Source organism: Tasmannia lanceolata, unplaced genomic scaffold (genome assembly GCF_043159265.1).
Source record: "Tasmannia lanceolata isolate RefF3 unplaced genomic scaffold, GAP_Taslan_0.1 ptg000029l, whole genome shotgun sequence".
Classification (NCBI taxonomy): Eukaryota; Viridiplantae; Streptophyta; class Magnoliopsida; order Canellales; family Winteraceae; genus Tasmannia; species Tasmannia lanceolata.
The window spans coordinates 2256766-2280766 of record NW_027518706.1 but is presented as its reverse complement, the minus strand read 5'-3'; the positions used below and the strand labels follow the sequence as shown (position 1 = coordinate 2280766).

Sequence of the window (24001 nt, the reverse complement as noted above, 5' to 3'; positions counted from 1 at the left end):
TATCGTGCCATGTCACATACAAGTGGAGAACTTATCTGGTTGTGCTCCATCCTATATGAGATTGGCTTCTCTTCCTTATCCCCATCTCAGCTTTATTGCGACAATGAGGCTGCTATCCACATTGCCACCAACCCTGTTTTTCATGAGAGAACCAAGCACATAGAGGTGGACTGTGGGAGATATGCACTACTTTCACTAGATCAGTGGATCAACTAGCTGATGATTTTGCCAAGCTAAATGACATTTGTAACAAGCTAGGAATGTATGCTTGAGGGGGAGTGTTAGAAGTATATATGTGCCTAAGGGCACTATGGTCTTTGTACGCTATTCTCTTTCTATATCAATACATAAGTGAGGGGGAGCTCATCTCCAACTCACTCTTTTCTCATTCTGTTCTCTTCTCTCTTCTCCTCTCTCAACATTTTCCCCTATATGAAACTTTAAAAACTGTGCCCTAGACCCCCAATAAACTCAAATTCCATTTTCGACCTTACATCAGTTTACTAAATATGAAAATCCTAGAAACCTCTGTTTCAGCAATATCCATCATCGCTACATATGAGACTACAGTATATACAGTTCCAAAATCCTTGAAACTCATGACTTGGGAGCCTGAATAATCTCTTGATTTTTCCCCATATTATTTGTTGTTTTAAACATTCCTTTTCCCTAATGTTTCTAATTTTCTATCTATATTAGACATCAATTCTGTAACTTCTATAAAAGATCGAACGAAACTCACCAAAATTCCTTAAAAAATAAAAAAAGAGGCAACTCATTTTTATTCTTCCGTTGAATGCTCACCTGTGAGGCGATATCAGATCTGGCTAAGTTTTGGCCTCATTTTCATTGTATTTTGGTCTTTAATGACTTGAATTGTGGGCCCTGTGGTACTGAATCACGGGCTGATTATTTTCTTTTATTATTTGTCTACTGAGATAAGTAAAGGACTTTCTTTTATTGACTGCATCACTTGTTGTTTCTACTGTTTGAATAGGTCACATTGAAAGGAGATTTATTGAGGTACCAATTGGTGCTACTTGGGTTGAGGCGAGCATGCGAACCTCTGGGTTCAATACTCCAAGAAGATTTTTTGTTGACACTGTTCAGGTAGAAAACACTCGCCATAAGTGTATTAACTTATTTCACATTTTTGCTAATAATGTGCTAGCCTATGTGCTGCTTTGCAGATTTGTCCTATGAAGAGGCCTGTTAAGTGGGAGACTGTCGTGACATTCTCTTCTCCTTCATTTAAAGGCTTCGCTTTTCCTGTGGAAAGTGGTCAGATGATGGAATTAGCCATAGCCCAATTTTGGTCAAGTGGCATAGGAAGTCCTGAAGCCACTGTTGTAGATTTTGAGGTATTTTTTCCATTGATTTTAAAATTTTCCCCTAGAACTAATTTGATTTCCTTTACTGAGATGATAGTTCCGCATCTTCCCTAGTTGTAAGATTTTTCTCATTTTTCTGATATTATTGTTTTATGATCTTGTTGTTTGCTTGTGCTATAAGAATTTCATATGCAACTGACTTTTTTTTTTTGATAGATTTAAAGTACCGAACAACCGGGTGGCAATACCATTTCCCATAAATTCAGTTGAATTTCTCACGATTGGACAACTACTTTAGTGCTCGCATTTGGTTTCCTTTATTGAGATGATAGTTCCCCATCTTTCCTACTTTTAAGATTTTTCTCATTTTTTCTGATTTTATTGTTTTATGATCTTGTTGCTTGCTTGTGATTTTATTGTTTTATGTTCTTGACTTGGTGGGGCCCACAAATTTGGCACTTTTTGTTGGATTCGATACAAGTTAGGCTTTTGGGTAATGTAATGGGGAATGGGGATGGGTAGCATATAACGGATATGTAAACTAATCCTACTGTATGTAAGGGGCAGTAAGTTTTAGCCTGTTAGGGGACAGCTTGTCCCTTATTTGGCACTCTTGGGAATAATAAATGTCAATTTTCAAAAACAAAAAAGAATTTCAGTTTATTTTGATTTAGTATTTTTTGGGAGATAACTTCTACGTGATAAACTTTTGAACCTTGCATTTAGATGGCTCGTGTGCGAAACCAACTATTGAAATCGAATTATTCCATTGTAAGACGTGTAATGCTATGGTAATTACATGGATCCCTAACTCATTGTAGCCTTCTATAGGTTTGAATTTCCGTCCCTATTAGTTTGGTAAGGAGAGGTGGGATTACCTACAGAAGATATACGAGCAACCAAATCAGGTTACACTCTTCAGGATAGATTATGGTATCTCTCACTACTGCAATGAGGATATCCGATCCTATTACTCGAGCATTACGAGCTTGTAGACTAAGCAGGGTATGCTTTCTCTTCAGGAAATTACCTATAGAAGATATACGAGCAACCAAATCAGGTTAGACGCTCAAGGATAGAGTATGGTATCTCTCAGTACTGCAATGAGGATATCCGAGCCTATTACTCAAGCTTTACGAAATGCCTAATACTACATACATGAGTTTATGAACCTACTAGATAGGAGCACGTTTAAGCAAAATTTCTAACACCCTCTTCATTCTCCCTTGCAATATCTCATATCACATGATACTTTATATGGCACTATGGATCTTCGTTTGTTTTTTCCTATCATTCTGCAGAAGCCGAGTATAGGTCTTCTTGATCTGGTTTGCTTGTATGGTTGTCCTACTTACCACTTCTGGAAGGCATCTTTCTGATTCCACACCTCTACTACGCCAAAGACAAAAGTGCTATTTAGATTGGCACCAGTTTGATTTTCAATGACCAGATCGAACACATTGTTAACGTTAGAACACTCCCTTCTCCTTTTCAACCTCATGTCCTCCTTTTCCTTTCCTTTCTCTTTCACTATGTATGGATTTGTTGTGGTCAAAGGGTAATTTTTTTTTTAAATCACTGACCTGATAAGCCACCTGAAGGTCAATTCTTGTAACCGAGAATCTCCCAGACAACTTTTACACATGGAGAGTATTTTTTTTTTAACTTTTGCAGATCTCACAACACCCCAACCTAGCTCTGTAATCAAGCTTCTCTTTTTTGCAAGATAAAACTTCTAATCGAACACCGGCAATTATTTGTTAGCAAGGTTGTGTTTTCCTGCATGAAGCTGATGGATGATCAATTTGGGATAAATTGTATCTGGAGCGTGTAAAATCCATAAAAAAAACTCCAATCATTCCGTTTCAAAGATTCGTCATAGGGAAGGTCTAAACGTGATAATCCATGGATGGCAACCTGTAAGCAATTGGAGAAGAAAGGCAAATCATTTAATTTTGAGACCATTTTGGCTTCTTAAAAAAAATTGTCCAGCCCATCGCTATGCTTACACGTACTATCAATACCAATAATCTCGCACAGGTGTGACAAATAATACAATCCTAGCTATAGGCGAGAATAAACCTACCACAGGTGTGACAAATAATACAATCCTAGCTATAGGCGAGAATAAATCTACCACAGGTGTGACAAATAATACAATTCTAGCTATAGGCGAGAATAAACCTAGCATGGAATTTTCATAAAAAATCCTCAATTCTGCTGCAAAAGTTTAACAAAAGCATCATACAACTTTAAAAATAGGGATCTACTGCTCCCTTCGAGTCCCAGATCGAAAAGCAAACAAGATAAGTGAGTCCGTGAAAGAAAAAGATTCCCAAATGAGATTTCAAGAGTGTGTCTCAGAACTCTGCAAAGTAAACCACAGACACACACCCCACCTCCCCCCCCCCCCCCCCCCCCCCCGAAAAATGAAAAAGAAAAAAGAAAACTCTGCAAAAACTTTCGTACTCAGTTCAAAACTCTACTTCTAATGCATGCAACCGGTAAAACTGCCACTTGAACAACCATAAAATGTCATACGCTGGGGTCTAGAAGGCTTTGGATAGCAATGGCAGTTAGAACTTTATTCAAGGCAGATATAGTAAAGCAAGACTATCTTTAGGATGTTGCATGTCCGAGAATGGGTTAAAATAGAGATCCTAGGATTAATGAAACTCTAGATTCCTAATGCTATATCATGACTTGGAAACTAAGAGAGAGATTGGATAAGTAATTCCGATCAAGCTGAGTTATGGAGGAATCCTGTTAAGTATAAGATGTGCAAGAATAACAGAAGACCTAAGATTATTATAGCACATAATAATTATGTTTTTCCAAACGATCTGTAAAGTTAGTATTTTTTTTTTATTATTGTTTATACTGCTAACCAAAACATTGTTTGTAAATGTATTTGATTTTACTTGGAACCAATGCATATTGGGATTTTTTATTTTATTTATTTACTATGATTTGGCATACAATTTGAATTTCTTGCTGACACACGTGTCGTGTTGTGTCTGACACGACACCCGTGTCCACTCGTGTCGACAATCCATTAGACACTGTTAAGTGTACTGCTAGAAGTGTCTGTAACTTTATATGTATGTATGTGTATGAATGTGCCACTATTTCTAGATTTTTAGGGGTATCCATGTCAGATACCTCGTTTCCGTGTCGAAACTCGGCACACGAATCTGTGTCCACAAATCATGATTGTATGTACTTTCTATTTTAGCTGTGTCCTCGTTTCTAAATTTTGGGAGTTTGCCGTGTCTGACACTCTGTGTCCGTGTCGACACGCGATACTCAACTCGTGTCAGTAACCACAAATCATAGTTTATTTATATTAATTAAATATGCAAACTCCATAGTCATGCAAGTTCTTGAGTTCTGATCAATATTAGGTTTTCAACAAGCTAGTGGGTCTTGATCTCATCAGATTATTAGATATTTGGATGACCTCTTCTAGCAGGTTGAGAGTGGTAAATTTAGGAATAATTTTAGAAAGAAACAATGCTCTATATTCATGAGATACAGATTCTATGTTTTTTGACTTTTGAATTATTTCTTAGATCCGGTTCCATGGGATAAACATTAATAAAGAGGAATTAGTATTTGATGGAAGTGAAGCACCTGTAAGAATTGATGCCAAAGCTCTATTATCATCTGAGAAGCTTGTTCCTGCTGCTGTTTTAAACAAGGTAAATAAGTCTTTCACTCTGACATTGAATGATTGCAGGCCAAGCAGATAACATGATAATAGCCTGTGCATGATATACCACCGATGGTTTTAAATTTCGCCCGAAATACCGAAATTTCGGATTTCGTTGGGACCGAAACTGAAAGAACCAAAATTCGAAATTTCGGGAAAATGTGATTTTGTAAGTTTTTTTGAAAATTTCGACCGAAATTTTGGTATTTCAGCCGAAATTTCGGCTTCGGCTATTTCCGAAACTGATACCGAAATTTAAATCCTTGAATATACCTTGCTTATATCTCCCCTTTCCCCTTTAATTCTTGGACTCTTTGTTTTGCAGATAAGAGTTCCCTATCGTCCTGCTGAATCTAATCTGAGTCCACTCCCTACAAACCGTGACAAATTACCATCTGGCAACCAGATTCTTGCTTTGACATTAACGTGGGTTCCACTATTACTGTTTGTCTGCTTTCAATGCTTCCATTCTTCTACTTCAGTGTTGGTCATGTTTGGTCTATTATGTTTCTTTGATTGATTTCTGCAGTTACAAGTTCAAATTGGAAGATGGAGCTGAAATAAAGCCTTGCGTCCCACTACTTAACAATCGTGTCTATGACACTAAATTTGAGTCCCAATTTTATGTCATTTCTGATTCAAACAAGGTACTTCTCTCTTATCTATAATGCTTTACTGTATAAATTTCCAGTTTATGACATGCCCTTCCACTTGTGATATTGTTGTTTTTCTGTCTCACATTGTCATTCCCTTTAATTTATTTAATCTCATATTTCTCTCTGTCATATTTTAAATCTAGTTCAAGTATAATGGATGTGCAGCAAAATGTCCTCAGATGAATTTACTTGATAGGTTCTCTTTCTATGTTCATATGAAGTCTGACTATCTAAACTAGATTCTTATATATGTCACTGGAACAATTTATTTTAGTTTTCTTTTTTATATAGTCTCTTGATTTTCGTGCTTCACCGTAGTAACTCTTGTATTTGATCCTTTAAGGTGGCATTGACTTCTAGATACAAACCACGCTCAGTAGCTAGTTTTTCCATCTCTGCTTGTTACTGAACTCAACTCAACTCAACTCAACTCAACTAAGCCTTTGTCCCGAACTAGTTGGGGTCGGCTAATGAATACTCAACTTAACTCAACTAAGCCTTTGTCCCAAACTAGTTGGGGTCGGCATGTCGGCTAATGAATCCTTTAGAAAATTTTCTTGAAGAAGGTGAAAGTGTAACGACCCGATTTCCATGACCGGATCACTACAAGCAAACACCTGCCAAAATACCCATAAATTTTTTTTTTCTCTTAAACCATATATGAAAATTAATTAGCCATCGCTCTTATTCCATTTCCAAAATGTCTCCTTACAATAACTTTAACTTAAAACCAATGTACTCAATTAAGCAAAGTCTCGAATTAGCCAATTTAAAATAAATTCAAAGGGGTTGACGAAGGGTATCGTCTTCCTTAATTATTTGCTCCCATCATCTACGCTCCTAGACGTCCTCGTGCGCAAACGCACCCTCATTAGAATTCTCTAATCCTGGGGAGAAAAATAAGGTCAGAAGGATGATAGAAACTGAACTAGTATAAGAATTCAATTTAAAACAACATATCAAGATCCATTTATTATAGATGAGACAATTGAAATTTTCCAAAATAATGGTGTACCAAAATCTTCTGCAACTGAATAGAAAAATCATTTAGAGCGAACAAATGTAATAATAACTGAAAGAGAATAATTCAATAACATTAGGAACAATTATAAATCTACCACATTCTTATCATAACAATTTCATTTAAACCCAGGGCACTTCAGCTCCCTCTAGCTTGTTGCCCTTGCCGACACGGTCGACTCCGCGTGGACTTATTACGGTAGATCATACCGCCTAGGGACTCTTGGTCTCCGTAGGATTCCGACATCAACTGGGAGGTGCGCGTTTCCCCCAAGTTGTATACCTTTGTTTACGGGGATAACTCAATGGTTTCCCATCACCCTTTCCCATTTCCTCTTTGGATATTTCTTATGTTTCCATACGACTTCCAAGTTATTTCATGTGATAAAAGCAATTTAAACTGATAATTCTTTATTAGAAATCAGATTCATTTCCAACATGTAATACAAGAGACAAAATTTCATTCCTCATAGAATAGTTTAGAAAGCCATAAAAATTTAGATACTTCACCATTCTTGTTGCATGAATTGAAAGCCATACGAGCAAAGTTAGCTATCACCTGCCTTAATCTTTCAACAAGGTGAATAGATCAGTCCCTGCTAGAAGGAGCCAAGAAGTGGTCATGAAGGCAAATCAATAAGTGAAATAGAGTCAACTTATTTCGGTCTAGGTTCTTTTAATCATTTTCGTATTTTCTTTATCGGGAGGAGCCCCTGACTTTGGGGTCAACAGGGTACCTGCAACGATACAACTGCTGCCCAGTTTTGGGCGTAAAAACACCCATATTGACACTATACAGCTGTCCCGTTTTGGGACGGAAAGTACATATGTGAAAACATTAAGTTGCTGTCCCGTTTTGGGACCGAGAACAACATACAAAACAACGCTTAATTTGGTCCATTTTGGGACCAACAATAACACACAAAAGCAGTGTTAAATCTGGTCCGTTTTGGGACCTATAGAACGTACATTAACAGGGTTTAAATCTGTTCCGTTTTGAGACCTATAAAACATACATTAACAGGGTATAAATATGGACCGTTTTGAGATCTATAAAACATACATTAACAGGGTATAAATCTGGTCCGTTTTGAGACCTATAAAACATACCTTAACAGGGTATAAATCTTGACCGTTTTGGGACCTATAAAACATACCTTAACAGGGTATAAATCTGGTCCGTTTTGAGACCTATAAAACATACCTTAACAGGGTATAAATCTGGTCCGTTTTGAGACCTATAAAACATACCTTAACAGGGTATAAATCTGGTCCGTTTTGAGACCTACAAAACATACATTAACAGAGTATAAATCTGGTCCGTTTTGAGACCTATAAAACATACCTTAACAGGGTATAAATTTGGACCGTTTTGGGACCTATAAAACATACCTTAACAGGGTATAAATCTGGTCCGTTTTGACAAATGAGATGACAAGAAAATTCTTATGGTTTTATAGACTCAGACCAATTGTAAAAGTTTGGATGATCAAACCCATTAATATCATATGATTTTATTAGGTAAACCAATATCAAGTGGATTGAGCCTAACTTGAGTAAAACATAAATAGGAACAATATACTTACTTGTGCTGAGTTTTAGATAGGAGGTCAAAGCTTCGCTCTTATCTTCACTTTTCCTTTCTTCCTCCCTCCTACTGTTGAGGTGTGCAAGGAGAACAAGGAAGGGGAAGAATATGGGCGAGATATAGAAGGAAAAAGGGAGAAGAGTTGGGCGTGTGAGAAGCCCAAGTTCCTTTTATTCTACACTCTTTTGCTATAGTCTTATACAAAAGAGAGTGAAAGAGATATGGTAGTTGCTAAATCAAATCCCTTGATTTCCCAATGACTACTATGTAATATAGGCAATATATAAAAGAGAGTGAAAGAGGTATGGTAGTTGCTAAATCAAATCCCTTGATTTCCCAATGACTACTAATGTTGGGATTTGATTGCTCATTTTCCAAAAATTACAAGATCTTATCTTTTAAGAAATCTCCTAAAATTTTGAGATTTTGAATTTTACGTAAGTAAGTCTATCATACCAAAAGAGGGGTACAAGATTCCTTTCAAAGTGGAAATCAAATCTCCAAAAAGAAAAAGAAACTTTCCCTTCCCAACATTCTTAACTTATTTATCATGCAATCATTGTTACTTACTCTAATTATATATATATATATATAATTAGTAGTTTTGAAATGCTATTACTAATTAAAAGCAAAGTATACAATATTCAATGGATTTTTGAAAAGATTTTTTTTAGGTGGACCCACACCTATATGCACGTTTTTCCATACAAGGAAAAAGGTGGGTTTCTTCCCTCCACTTTTAATACAAAAAATTTTCCACCTTTTAAGTGCTATTTTCCACGGAAATTATTTTCTTCTCTCAATTAGAGAATTTAGATATAACTTTCAATAGCCATTGATTCTAAGATCTATGGATCCAAGCAAATCGAAGGGAAAAGAGTGATTAAAATTTAAGATCAAGGGTTGATCAACGATGGATCGTTGATCCCCACCCTTGAAAATAGATCCATTGATCCAAAGGCCCAAATCTTAGGGTTTTGAAAGAAAGAGTTAATCACAGTCATTACAGAAAGGATCTACCCGGCTCAAAATTGACGAAGTCTACTCCTGACACTAGTTGGATTCGTCTACATGGATCATTTTCTTCTATTCTATCCTATCCAAGGTCATGTTCTCTGTTATGTTCCTAGCCCTGAAGTCTTTCCTCACTATTTCTACCCCAGTTGTTTTCGGTCTGCCCCTACCTCTTTTTACTCCATCAACTTGGCATGAGTCACTTCCATCTCTGCTTGTTCTGACCAAAAAAATCATTTCCATAGGATGATCCTAGCTCTCTGATCTATAGAAGAACTGCATATTATGGAAACCTCCATAGATGGGAAGGTTGGGATCATCCTACGGAATGATTTTTGGGGCACAACCTATTTACGTTGTGGCCCATCAAATGGATGGTTTGGATCATCCTGTGGTGTGGCTCGTATATTACTTTTTGAAAAGTACTGGACTATATGTGCTTACACCATAAAAAATCTTCATTATATGATACCCTAACATTCATATAAAAAAAAGGGAAATGACTTCTGCCTTCTAGTGTTTTGATAAACATGCGCTTCACTTGTTTGTCGTGTAGTATTTAAAAGGATGTCAGAGGATATTACGGTTCTCAAAAAACTCTTAAAGCCCTTTAAATACTACACGACAAACAAGTGAGCGCATGTTTTGATAAACATTGGTGCGATGAAATCATTTCCCAAAACATATCATAAATATATTATTATATCTAATATTTTTATACCTTCTTCAAAAAAAAATCTAATATTTTTATTAAAAAAAATAAAAATAAAAATAAAAATAATATATGATAGTATGATACCCTAATATTTATATAAAATCATTTATTGTGTTGCAACTTATAGATTAATTTTTTTTCTACTTATCCTAACAGAATATACTTCTGTCTTTCTAATAATAATAAGAGAAACAATAGTAATAAAAAATTAACCAGTCTCAAACTGTTGACTGACAGAAAATGTGTCATTCCATTCTTCCATCTTTTAAATATTTAAAGGAGGTTCTTATGTAGTTTTTTTTTTTTTTTTTGTGTGTGCTGATAGCGTGTATATTCAGTTGGGGACGTCTATCCAAAATTTGTGAAACTTTCCAAGGGTGAATACTCTCTTCAACTTTGTATAAGGTATGGCCCATTTTTGTAGCAACATACTAAACTTATAAATGCCTATGTTGAAATCTTTCAGTGCATTGTACCTGCTGAACAGTGTGAAATCTACAAACTTATGACTTAACTAGAAATGGTGTTCTAGCTGAAAGTATTTGTCAATGTTGTTTTTTAAAGAAAGTCTGTCTCATCAAACTTTCCGAAGTTATGGAGCTATAGAAGCTACGTAATTTTTCACATCATTTTACGACTCTATTTAGCTAATATAGTGTTTTCTTTCTGATCAAAGAATACACCAAACAGAACAGAAAGAAATTGTTTCAAGATATTAAATGAGCTAAAGTTACCAAGTCTTTACTATTTAAGAATTATATTTCAAGAAGCTTTTGATTCTGGTACTTGTTTGTTAGTTGTATGTGAGTTGACATTCCCTTGTTAATACAGGGTTCCTTGAGGATGAGTGCTGAATATCAGAGATCACTATGCTGAATTTAATTTATTTTCACAATGCTAGGAGGATATGTTACTTTGGGCAAAAATTAAAATCTCAGCATCAATATGATTTCAAAGAGTTTGATGGAGACACCTTGATGCAAGTCAGTTCTCATAGTAGAAGAGGACTGACTTTTAGATGGTTGAACAACCAGAACTTAAAATAGTTCCAGTAATAAGACAGGTCTTTATGCAGATTGCTTGATAAATACCACACAAATCCCTAGAGAAAAAATAGCTTATAGAGGAGTAGATTTCCTTCTAGTAACAACTGCTATAATAATATAAACTGGGATTGAACACTTCACAAGAAAACACAAACAATATCATTTTTGGTATTGTTTTTGCTTCATCAAACCCTTCTTTTCTAACCATGCTTCTTATGTTGCAGGCATGAAAATGTAAATTACTTGGAGAAAATGAAAGATCTAGTCTTATTTATTGAAAAAAGGTTGGATCAAAAGGTAAGAGGCACTGTTTGTTTTTAATGGGAACAATTTAGCATCATAGAAATATCTTAGATGATTGTAATATCAAGTATTCTCTCTGATTTCAATCTTAAAGTCACTGTATGAAACTGCGACGATAGCTAGAAACAGGGCAGTTTCTACGACGATACTGTAGTTAAACTGCATTTTCCCATTTTCTTGTTTTAAATTTTAATGGTCTCTCAAAAGCATTGTGAATGTTTACTTGGTTCCTAGTCCCTTCCTTTTCATTTGTCTCCCCGGGAATAATATATAAATTTGTGAAGTTGTGTAATTACTAGGTTCATAGGTGGGTTGAGATCCCTTGATTCACGACATAAGTTGGATGGCTGGGTAATATACCTAGCTTTATGAAACTTAATCGTAGAAGTGAATCTATTACAAAATTATTTCCACATTGACAAGTACAAATTCTTTTGACTTTATGTTTGAATGACTTAATCGTTTGTCATGACAAATTTGCCTGTCATGTATCCCATGCTCCCATGTTGTGGACACATCAGAGGGCTCTGGGTAACCTGGGTCCTACTAGAATGGTATGAGGAGTCTAGAGAAGCTGATGAATTGTATTTTGTGTGGTCTTTGTATTTTCTTTAAGGACATGGGAACATACTATGAATTGGGGTTGACTCTTCTAATTTAATTGCTTAGTCCTTATTTTTGTTTGTGTAGCCCATGGCCGTGGGGATTTGCTCACATTGTGGGTGAAATCACAGACACGTAGATGTGCTAATATTTCCTTTATCATATATTGAGATAGGCAGATTAGATAAATGATTCTTTAGTTGGGAAGGGTCTATGTAAATGTAAATATAGATGTTCTAATTGTAGGTTATCTATGTGTCATTTGTAATTTCATTGTTTTTTCTAAATAAGCTTGTTTGCTGTCTCCCTAAGGATACCAAATTCTTAAAAACCTCCTTTCAAAATTCCAACTCCGATGTCATTGTCGAAACCAATACTCGCTTAGGAATCAATTGATTCCAACATCAAGGGAACTGGATGGTGTGAAGAGACCATGTTCTGCTTCAGATGGGGATTGTCCCAGGTTGTGACAATGTTGAATAAACTATACCTTTTTTGACCACTCTAACCTGAGCCATGTGGCAGAGAAGACAATTGTTTGGTCAATACAGTCAGACCTTTTGAAGGAGTGAAAATGTTTCCACTTATGGGCTTTCTATTGTCCTATATAGCTTCTTTACTAAGATTTACATGAAAGCTTTGCCTAGTACAATAGAATTACATTCTCTTTCCTCGTCAAACTATTTCATTGGTGGTGGATGTAATATTTTGTATCTAAGTAGCTTGACATTCAGATGGTGAAAGATCTTCAGTGAAAATATCAATTATTTTTTCCATGCTAAGCACAATCATAGGAAAAAAATGAACACATTACAGCATACCAACCTTGTAGAAACCCATCAAAATTTTGATATGCCTAGATCTTTTCCAAATTTCTAGATCTGGCTACATAGATGGCCGTACAGACAACTCTACATTTGTAGGAAGTTTTCACCTCTAGTTAGGATTCAAGGCGAGGTCAAGGTTTTAAATTTTGGTTTCGGTCTGCACAGAAACGAAAACATTTCAGTTTTGATGAAAATTTCGGGGGAAATCTTGTAAAATCACAGAAACAGATGGAAACGTATGCAAATGATCAAGATTCAAGATGAAACTTTGGAAAATGCTAGAATAAGCACAAACACATACTTAGAAACCATCACATATGAAAACCATCCATATAATCAAATCGAACACCTAGTGACATTCATTGTCACATATGTCTGGATAGCAAACTCAAAAATGAAGTACAATATAATGAAATGTAAGAAACTACAATGACCTCTCCCAAAATCCTAACTCTTTGTCAATACGATGTAAATAGCTTTATACTATGTATATCATAACACCTTTCCATTACCATTTTTTTGTCCTTCCAACCATTTCAGTCAAATTTCAGTCGGAAATAATGACATGGAAGGAATTCACTGTTTCTACCAAAAACAACTTGGGTATAAACAGTGAGGAAAGACTTGATGGCTAGGAACATAACAAAACCTTGGATAGGAGAGAATGGAAGAAAATGATCCATGTAGACAAACTCAACTAGTGTCATGATTAGACAACTTAGGTAGAAACAGTGAGGAAAGACTTGATGGCTAGGAACATAACAGAACACATGACCTTGGATAGGAGAGAATGGAAGAAAATGATCCATGTAGACAAATCCAACTACTGTCAGGATTAGACCGGTCAATTTGAGCCGGGTAGATTCTTTCACCTTCTTCATGAAAATTTTCTAAAGGATTCATTAGCCGACCCCAACTAGTTTGGGACAAAAGCTTAGTTGAGTTGAGTTGAGGGGGTGGAAAAGGAAACATTTTGGTTGTTTCGGCGAAATTTTGGGAAAATTTAAAACCATGGGCGAGGTTAATGGGAGAGGAGAAAAAACGCACAAGCTTCGGAAGCGTTGTTCCAAAGCCTTGATTCCAAGTTTAAGTCAGGGTTTATATGCTAAGAAAGGAGAAAAAGGAAGAAGAGGAGAAGAAGAAAGTGAGATGGAGAAAGGTAAATTCATATGAGTGATTCATTCCCTCCGAAGACCCAAGAGTTTTATTATAAATGTTCTCTATGTACAGTTTTATTATAAATGTTCTCTGCTTACATAGATTACAACAAGGCCATTCATAATTCACTTCTTTAGCGTACTAGTTAAGGCTATTTTGGTCTTTATTGTAATGTTATTTTAATGGCGATAGCGTAGATATCAACGTTAGTGAATAAGATATAAGAGTCGTCTCCACATCAAGGATATTTGCCCTCACCTTCTATGTTTCGTCTCCCTTGTCATCTATTTCTTTCTCTTTCTTTTTTCTCTTTCTTCCAACGTGGTATCAGATCTGATCAAGATCGTGATTAAAGGTTGAATATCGAGGCCCTTTCCCTTGTTTGCCTTTGTGGACGATTGGATTGAAGAAGAAACCCATCTTGGTGACTTTTTTTTTTGAATGGCCATAACCATTCCATTTGTCGCGACTCGATTTCTGCTAGGTCGTTATATGAGGATAATCAATTCAATTCCTCAACATATTCTGTCGCAGATTGACTCCCTCATCTGTACTTCTTGTGTTGTTGGAACAATACCTAATCATTATCCTGTGGTGGAATCTCCCCTGCATCAACTACTTCATCCTTTGCCACATTCTAATGAGTGCTTTGCCTTGGCGAGTCATGAAGCTTTATAGCTTCTCGTTTTTGGATGAAGCTCCAGCCTTAAGCTTGTAGTACAAGCTTGCCCTTCTTCCTTTTGAAATCTTGAAGTGATTAAAAAATCTTTCAATCTCCTAAAGCCAATTGAGGAAATCCTCGATGTTGAGTTGGCCATTGAAGTTTGGGAGATCCAGTCATCTTGTAATTTCGTGAGTCTCGATCCTCATCATCATATCCTGGCCCTCGGAGAATGATGTCTTCATCGCTGGATTCTTCCATGTAGGCTTGTTGCCTAAGTGAGTGTCTAGGTCTATTATCATGAGCAAGAAGATTGCCAGCCTCTTCGATGGTGCGAGGTTTTCCATCATCAAAAAATTTGGCGCACTCCATGGATTTTTATCAATGATGTGATTGCTGCTCGCATCTCTTGTTAGAATGTCCTGAATGCTTCTACTATCCTGTTTTGATCCCACGAAATATCGTCCTTGGAGTTGTTGCAGTTCGATCCGTTATTGGACTGGGGAAGACGTCTCTCTAATACCAATTAACATAGCTTAGAACACCAGTAGTCGCAAAGAAAACGTCTTCAACCTCAAGCTTGAATTCACAAGAAGCCATAGAGGAAAGCATAGCCTATTCAAGAGATAAACTCAACTAGTTTTGGTTACAATGCCTTATATATGAGTTGTAGGCTCTCAAAACCCTAAAGTTGACCTGAAATAAGTAAATATCCTAACCCATGTAAAACACTCTTATTTGTCTCTAAATACTAAAATAAGACTTCTTAAAACAACACTCAAAAACTTCCAAATCGGCTAAGAATTAAGTTTAAAGACTGAGACTTTGAGAATTGATATAATCTTAAAACACTCTTATTTTTCTGTCTTTTTATAATTGATATTTGTCATTTGATGTTTCGAGGCTTTGAGAATTGATTTAATCTTGTCTTTTTATTACTTTTAAGATTACTATCCAATATCATGGGCTTGGATGGGAAATAGATGATCAGTATGTGACAAGTCCCATAGCAGGCATTTTGTATTATGATATTGACTAACTAATCATGGTACTTTCTCTACTCAACTCAACAAAGCCTTTGTCCCAAACTAGTTGGGGTCGGCTAAATGAATCCTTTAGAAAAAATTTTCATGAAGGAGGTAAAAGGAATCTACCCAGCTCTAATCTTGGTTCTAGTTGGGTTCTTCTACGTGGATCATTTTCTTCCATTCTATCCTACCCAAGGTCATGTTCTCTGTTATGTTCCTAGCTATCAAATCTTTCCTCACCGTTTCTACCCAAGTTGTTTTCGGTCTACCCCTACCTCATTTTACTCCATCAATTTTGCACGAGTCGCCTCTTCTCACCGGAGCATCCAAAGGCCTATGCTGGATATGTCCAAACCATCTTAAGCGGTGCTCTCTTATCTTCTCCTCAATTGGTGCCACCCCCACCTTTTTACGAATGTCTTCATTTTTAATTCTATCTAACCTTGTGTGGCCGCACATCCAATCCTGGTACTTTCTATTTAAATTAATGGATTTGGATGAAAATGAATAATTAGCTATTGTATTATTCTTTAATTTTTTAATGTTTTATTATATTTTTTATGTATATATAAATGTTAATGAATCTTTCAATTTACGATACGATTTACGATGTGATACGTTTAAGAACCTTGTCGCCTGGATAAGAATGACTTTTGAAGCAAAACAATTCATGGATTGCTTGATTGGTTTGGCTTAAGTAATTTGTCATCTTACAAAGTGAATACTGACATTACCAAAGAAAGTCTCTGAATTTACTGTTGTTGTTTTTTTTCCCTGTGAAAAATGTCCTACCAAAGTGCATAGTTTTTTCCCCTGGGCAATGTTCAACCAGAATCTGAAGCAGAGTCTCCATCGAAGACTGGACGCACTACAAAGCATAATGAAAAGGCATATCTAGATTTACTCCCACTTGACTCAAGAGTAGAGGATGTTAATCCCCTCTCTGATATGGTTGAAAGGACACCAGAAGAAGACCCAGTGATACCCGAAGTGTCTTTTACCCAACTCATATCAGAGAAGCTAAAAGATGCAACTTTGCTCTCTGACCATCTTTGGAAACTTAAAAATTACATCACAAATCGGAGCATTGACGATCTATCGGTGCAAGTTAAAATGGATATTCTCAGGGATGTTAAAGAGGAGCTCTCCCAAATCTCGGGTTGCATCAACGAGAAGATTTCGAGTTGCCCATCTTCAAGCAAGAAGAAGAAATGGAAGAAGCCTTCAAGAAAATATTCACACTCCTTTGAGGATGAATTTGAATTCGGATCTACTCCACCTAAGCCAAAAATCTCTATGGTTGTTGGTTCTCGATCTCGTAATGGACCTCTCCCCACCGGAATACTGCCCTCCTCCATACCAGAAACTTCTTCCCTGATTGCCAAAACCACCTTGGATTCTGTCATTCCAGTTTTGCCAAACCAGCTGGTAAAGGACCAGCTAGTCCCTGCTGCAGTCAGAAAAGGTGTGCTGGCTTGTGAAGAAAGCAAAGTCAGCAGTAGCAACCCTCACCAGTCAAATTGTGGTCAAAATCGCAGTCCCAAGGCAGCTAGTTGTAATTCAGCTATTACAGCTCTCTTTTCTATGGATGGAAAAGTAAACATTAGCAACACTCTTCCTGTGGACAGAAAAATCAGCAACAGCATTAATGCTGCCCTCTCAGCTATTCAAATTAAAGTGAATGAGTGTCCCAGTGTTGACAAAGTCAAAGATGGTGTGCTGGGAAGGACAAAAGGCATAAATTTCGTTGCTATATCTGATATTTCCAGCCCATCCCAACTTGAAAACCATAGATCCCAATCTAAGAGAGATAAGGAACCTGTGGTCTCTTCTAACACCACCAGGGTGTCCCCTTCAGAAAACACTAAAATCCCTGTGACCTCAACTTCCCCTCTGGTTCCAAGTATTGCTGGCAATGGCGCCCCAAAACTCATCGGATCCCCCTCTCCGGTTGCATTTGGATGTGCTCGTCCTCCTCCAAATGGTGCCATCAACCCCTGGAAAGCATTATTCACTCCTCAAGTTTCGACCCCTGTCTCAACTTTTATGGATTTTATCACTCCAAATGAGGAAGAAATGGCACAACTAGAATTAGATATCAAAGACGAAGAATCAGAAGAAGCAGGGCTTAAATGGTCTAACTGCCTTGTTGGGTATTTTTTAGGTAAGAGACCCTATTTCGTCGCTCTAAAGGAATCCCTATCCCGAAAATGGAATCTTAAGGGGGATTTACACTTGTTCACCTTAGAACAAGGATTCTTTCTGTTCAAGTTTTCTAACCCGGAGGATTGCACTCAAGTTCTCGAAGAGCCGAGTATAGCTACGGAGGAAGGCCCCTCATTCTTCAAAAATGGACCCCCAATGCCTCTCCTGAAAGGAAAAAGATCCAGGAAATTCCAGTTTGGGTTTGCCTCCCGGGGCTTCATTTAAAGTTCTGGACAACCCATATCTTAAGCCGCATTGCCAGTATCTTTGGGAAACCCCTCTATATGGATACCTACACTGCCGAATCCACAATATTAAATTATGCCAGGATGTGCATTCTAGTCAAGGCCGGCAAAATCCTCCCCGAATCAATTAATCTTAGATCTTCATCGGGTATTATCACTCAAAAAAATAGTATACGAATGGAAACCAGAAGAGTGCAATATTTGTTTGGACTTTGGCCACAAAACAAAGGAATACCACCATGAGCAAAATCAACATCTCCCCATGCCCAAACAGGTTTGGAAACCGGTTCGAAGAAAAGAAGAGATTCATCCAGCTCCCCTCATTGAGCAATTGAAATCCCTTCAAAATCTGGTCACTCATTAGTCTCCCCATGCAGCAGGTCTGTCCTCACAAAAGGGATCTCCCCTGCCTCAAAGGTGGCCTCTTCTCATTCTCTTACGCATGGGAATAGCTTTTCTACATTGGAGGGATTGGATCAAGATGGAAATGAATCCTGGAAAACCGTTAAAAAGAAAAAAGGGAAGTCTCCACTTCGCCCCCCTACACATGCATTCTATCATCCATCTTCAAATTACCTCCCGATTTAGGCAAATTGTGGGGCCGTATGGGTTTTTTTGGTGCTGCCAGCTATTTGTGCCCTCTCCCCTGGCCCTTCTGGTTCTTCTTTTTGTGTTTTAGGGCGTTGGGGAGGCGGTTTTGATGCTCTTCTTTTGCTGTTATGCTTGGGCTGCTCTTCCCTGCTTTGGGATGCGTTTCTTGTTTGCTCTTGGATTTATTTCTTATTTTGTTTGTATGTTCATTTACTTGTTATTGTCGGCCCCAAGCATGTTGGAGGGTTTGTTCTTAAGCTTCATGTTTATCCTTCCGTTCCTATGAAATATATCTGGTAGGGGTCTTGCCTAACCTCAGCTTACCCATCAAAAAAAAAAAAAAGTGCATAGTTTTAGCAATTGTTGGTCTTTAATGAATTTAAATCTGTAAATCTAGGTAAGTATTTCTCCTGCACAGAAAATATGTGCAAGTTTAAGATGATTACTTCTGCAGAATGCACATTCATTTATCATTTAGCAAGAATGAACTGTGTCGCGTTTCCAATGTTCTAATGGTTGTAGAATGTGAATGGCAGGAGTTCATTAGATTGAACTTTTTTTCTCAGCCAGATGGTCCCATCATGGGAAATGGTGGTTTTAAATCATCCACTTTAGTTCCTGGGTAGGTTTAATTTCCTGAATGACTTGTAATCCATTTTGTTATGGAAAACTGTGCATTGAAAAACTCTGCACGTTGTAATTTACGTTGATTCTCTCTGACAATTTTGTAGAAAAATGGAAGCATTCTATGTGGGCCCACCAACAAAAGACAAGCTCCCAAAGGTTTATAATTTCTGAGGGGTTATAGGCATATAGTATTTCCTCCCATGTGACTGCCATAATCTGTTCATCATCTTGCAGAACTGTTCACCTGGATCTGTGTTGCTTGGAGCAATTTCATATGGAAAGCTATCTCTGGGAGTTAAGAAAGAGGCGCAAAATCCGCAAGAATTCCCTGTTTCTTATCAAATTTCGTATGTGGTTCCACCAAACAAGGTCATATAACTTACTGTTTCCTTTTCAACATTAAATCACCATTCATGCATCGTACTTAATTAGTTTGATTTTCTAGGTCCTAATGGGACTTATATAGTGATCATCAATTGCATGGTACCAAGAAAATGTTAGATCTTCTAGAGCTTTATGTTTTGAGTTTGTATTACCTATGTATTATTTCCTCGTGGCAGATTGATGAGGACAAAGGGAAGGATACTTCTAATGGCACCAAAAGTATTTCTGAGCGATTGGAAGAAGAGGTATGCATATCGCCCAGTGCGCGTTCATTCTGTTTATAATATGTGTCCATGTCCGAGCATGAGTGTCCATGGCCTAATACAAGGGTTGTGATTTTCTTTAATTTTTTTTGTTATGCCTTTAAATTCGTTTTTCTATGCTCTAAAATAGAAGTGAATCGAGTTTGAGTTCTGAAAATGACTCGTTTAGGTTTATTACCGAAGGCAAGTTTGTGACAATAGTCTGTCTTACCTCGGTTTGAGATAAAGACTCAGCCATGCCTGAATTATACAACATTTTACTATATGATATCAAAACTGAATGTCACTGTTTGTAGATATTATATAAATATAAAGTGAATTTTTTTGGTAGGTAAGCTAGGATTGAAACCTCCAGCCTCCGGGTTGAAGAACAAAGCCTCGACCTTTGAGCTAGAGGCTCAATGCCATGTACAGTGGGTTATGAATAATATATTTTTAAATATGTTAATTTAATATATATTAAAGGCATAATGCATCAATGTTGTAATGTCGTATACAACTTCAGTTTTGTCCTAATATGACTACAAATTCCATTGGTGTGGCGGTGGTGGAGAATCGCCCGCATGGGAGGGGTGGTTAATTAGGTCTTCCATCCTAATTTCCTTATCATTTTTGTCTCTTCAAAGATTTTTCTAATGACCAAAATTTTAGAGGACATTTTTTTTGTTACGAGCATATTGTTTACCATTATTTTATATATATATATATATATATATGAGAAAACGGTTCCTACACATATGTGTAGAGAGTTCTCTACACACTAGCTTAAATTACAGTGGGGGCCCACATTGTTTGGGTGATCCAAGCCATCCATTTTAAAGGCCCTCACATAGATAGGGTGTCTACAAAAAATCAGATCCATAGGAACATCCCAACCCTACAATTTGTGGAGGTGAAATGGATGTCTTTAAACCTTCACAAATTAGTCCATTTTTTGCCTCCACAGTTCGAATGGTTAGGATGACCTGATTTTTTGTGGACACCCTATCTATGTGAGGGCCTTAAAAATGAATGGTTTGGATCACCCAAATAATGTGGCCCCCACTGTATTTTAAGCTAGTGTGTAGATAACTTATCTACACATATGTGTAGGAACCATTTTCTCTCTCTCTCTCTCTCTCTCTCTCTATATATATATATATATATATATATATATATATATATATATATATATATATATATATATATATATATATATATCGGAAAAGTGTTGCTTCTCGGTCTTGTAGCTAAGCTTATCTACTTGGTTGGGTTAAATACAGTGGGGGCCCACATTGTTTGCGTGATCCAAACCATTCATTTGAAAGTCCCTTACCTAGATAGGGTGTCCACAAAAAAATGGGCAGATTTGTGGACAAATTGTGTCTGTCCATTTTTTCCCATTTTCCCCTCCACTGTTGGATGGGTTAGGATCAGCCTATGGGTCTGATTTTTTGTGGACACCCTATCTAGGTTAGGGACTTTCAAATGAATGGTTTGGATCACCCAAACAATGTGGGCCCCCACTGTATTTAATCCGACCGAGTAGATAAGCTAAGCTACAAGATCGAGTAGCAACACTTTTCCGTGTGTGTGTGTGTGTGTATATATATATATATATATATATAATTGTAATGTGTTTTGATTCATTAACACAAGACAAACCATACAAATTGCATGGCTTCTTCCATCTCTCTCTTATTCTACTCTTAGGCCCTTCATCCTTGTGTTATTCACATGTTATTGGAGCAAGGCTTGATGGCTTCATCATCAAAGGAATGCAATATCTCCTTACCTTTATTCTCCTCCTCCTCCTACCATTCGAAAACCATAATCTTCTGTATTCGCAATTTCCTTTTCATTTTTGTCTCTTCAAAATTTTTTCTAATGACCAAAATTTTAGGTCATTCTGTTTATAATAGTGTCCATGTCCGAGCATGAGTGTCCATGTCCTAGATACATGGGTTGTGATTTTCTTTAATTTTTTTTGTTATGCCTTTGAATTCATTTTTCTATGCTCTAAAAATAGAAGTGAATCGAGTTTGAGTTCTAAAAATGACTCGTTTAGGTTTATTATGCAAGGCAAGTTTGTGACAATAGTCTGTCTTACCTCGGTTTGAGATAAAGACTCAGCCATGCCTGAATTATACAACATTTTGCTATATGATATCAAAACCGAATGTCACTGTTTGTAGATATTATATAAATATAAAGTGAATTTTTTTGGTAGGTAAGCTGGGATTGAACCTCCGACCTCCAGGTTGAAGAACAAAGCCTTGACCATTCAGCTAGAGGCTCAATCCCATGTACAGTCGGTAATGAATAATATATTTTAAAATATGTTAATTTAATATATATTAAAGGAATAATGCATCAATGTTGTAATGTCATATACAACTTCAGTTTTGTCCTAATATGACTACAAATTCCATTGGTGTGGTGATGGTGGAGAATCGCCCGGAGGGCTGGGGTTTGTGTGTGTGTGTGTGGTGGGGGGGGGGGGGGGGGGGGGGGGGGGGGGGGGGGGGGGGGGGGGGGGGGGGGGGTAATTAGTTGTTCCATCTCAATTTCCTTATCATTTTTGTCTCTTCAAAGGTTTTTCTAATGACCAAAATTTTAGAGGACATTTTTTAGTTACGAGCATATTGTATAACATTATTATATATATATATATATATATATATATATATATATATATATATATATATATAGTTGTAATCTATAATTTGTGGACACAGACACGCGTGTCGACATGGACACGGCGAAACCCCTAACTTTAGAAACGGGGATACGGCTAAAATAGAAAGTATATCGGGGGGGGTAATTAGTTGTTCCATCTCAATTTCCTTATCATTTTTGTCTCTTCAAAGGTTTTTCTAATGACCAAAAAAATTTTAGAGGACATTTTTTAGTTACGAGCATATTGTATACCATTATTATATATATATATATATATATATATATATATATATATATATATATATATATATATATAGTTGTAATCTATAATTTGTGGACACAGACACGCGTGTCGACACGGACACGGTGAAACCCCTAACTTTAGAAATGGGGATACGGCTAAAATAGAAAGTATATCTAATCATGATTTGTGGTTATAGATTCGTGTGTCCAGTTTCGACATGGATAGAAGTTGTCTAAATGAGGCAAAGACAATATTCAATAAAAAAACAGAATGTCACACTTGAGACGGTACAAAAACATGTCCACACACCAACATTAAGTCTAAAACTTCCAGCAATAGAAGTAAAAGTGTCCAAAGGAGTGTCGACACATGTGGACACGCGTGTCGTGTCGGACACGGAAGGACACGTGTGTTAGCAATAAATTCGAAGTGTCGGCCAAATCATAGGTTGTAATGTTTTATGGTTCATTAACACAAGACAAACCATACAAATTGCATGGCTTCTTCCATCTCTTTCTTATTCTACTTTTAGGCCCTTCTTCCTTGTGTTATTCACATGTTATCGGAGCAAGGCTTGATGCCTTCATCATCAAAGGAATGCAATATCTCCTTTACCTTTATTCTCCTCCTCCTCCTTCCATTTGAAAACGGTAATCTTCTATATTCGCAAACCATAATATTTTACCCTACCTTTGAAACCCATAGTCTCTTGCCTTTCCCTTGGAACGTTCAATAAAACACCAAATTCCCTTTTCCTAATCATCAAACGGACTAGACCCTTCCCCAACCCCTTTGTCCATTCAAGAGAACCCCAAAAAACCACTTCCGTCATCATCGTTTATTTTTATCCCGTCCCCACCAGTTCATCCAAGAGAAACCCAAAACCCATTTTTCTCGATCTTCAAACACCAATTCCACACCAAAAGCCCATCTTCGACCCCCTTTTCACCCATTCGTGCATCTTCCTCTACCCTTTGTTCCATTCTTTCGTATTGGTTTCTTCTATATTATTCCCTACCATTCTTTTTTCTATGATTATACCATCTCCATGCATGTATACCTCTTTAGATGCAAGTCACCTTCATCTTCCTCTCTCTCCCAATCAGTAAACGACAAACTCAC

At 37.0% G+C, this 24001-nt stretch overlaps 1 protein-coding gene across 1 annotated transcript in view; it reads left to right on the top strand.

Annotated features, from left to right (window-relative positions):
• The window catches only part of TPP2 (tripeptidyl peptidase ii), a 65011-nt gene that overhangs the window by 26889 nt on the left and 14121 nt on the right, over positions 1 to 24001 (top strand). Inside the window, exons 18-28 of the mRNA XM_077369870.1 lie at positions 998 to 1110; positions 1191 to 1361; positions 4904 to 5032; positions 5369 to 5469; positions 5573 to 5690; positions 10362 to 10441; positions 11307 to 11379; positions 19240 to 19325; positions 19435 to 19486; positions 19565 to 19699; positions 19891 to 19959. Of these exons, the coding sequence (XP_077225985.1) occupies positions 998 to 1110; positions 1191 to 1361; positions 4904 to 5032; positions 5369 to 5469; positions 5573 to 5690; positions 10362 to 10441; positions 11307 to 11379; positions 19240 to 19325; positions 19435 to 19486; positions 19565 to 19699; positions 19891 to 19959 (1127 nt within the window). The remainder of the gene's footprint in view (positions 1 to 997; positions 1111 to 1190; positions 1362 to 4903; positions 5033 to 5368; positions 5470 to 5572; positions 5691 to 10361; positions 10442 to 11306; positions 11380 to 19239; positions 19326 to 19434; positions 19487 to 19564; positions 19700 to 19890; positions 19960 to 24001) is intronic.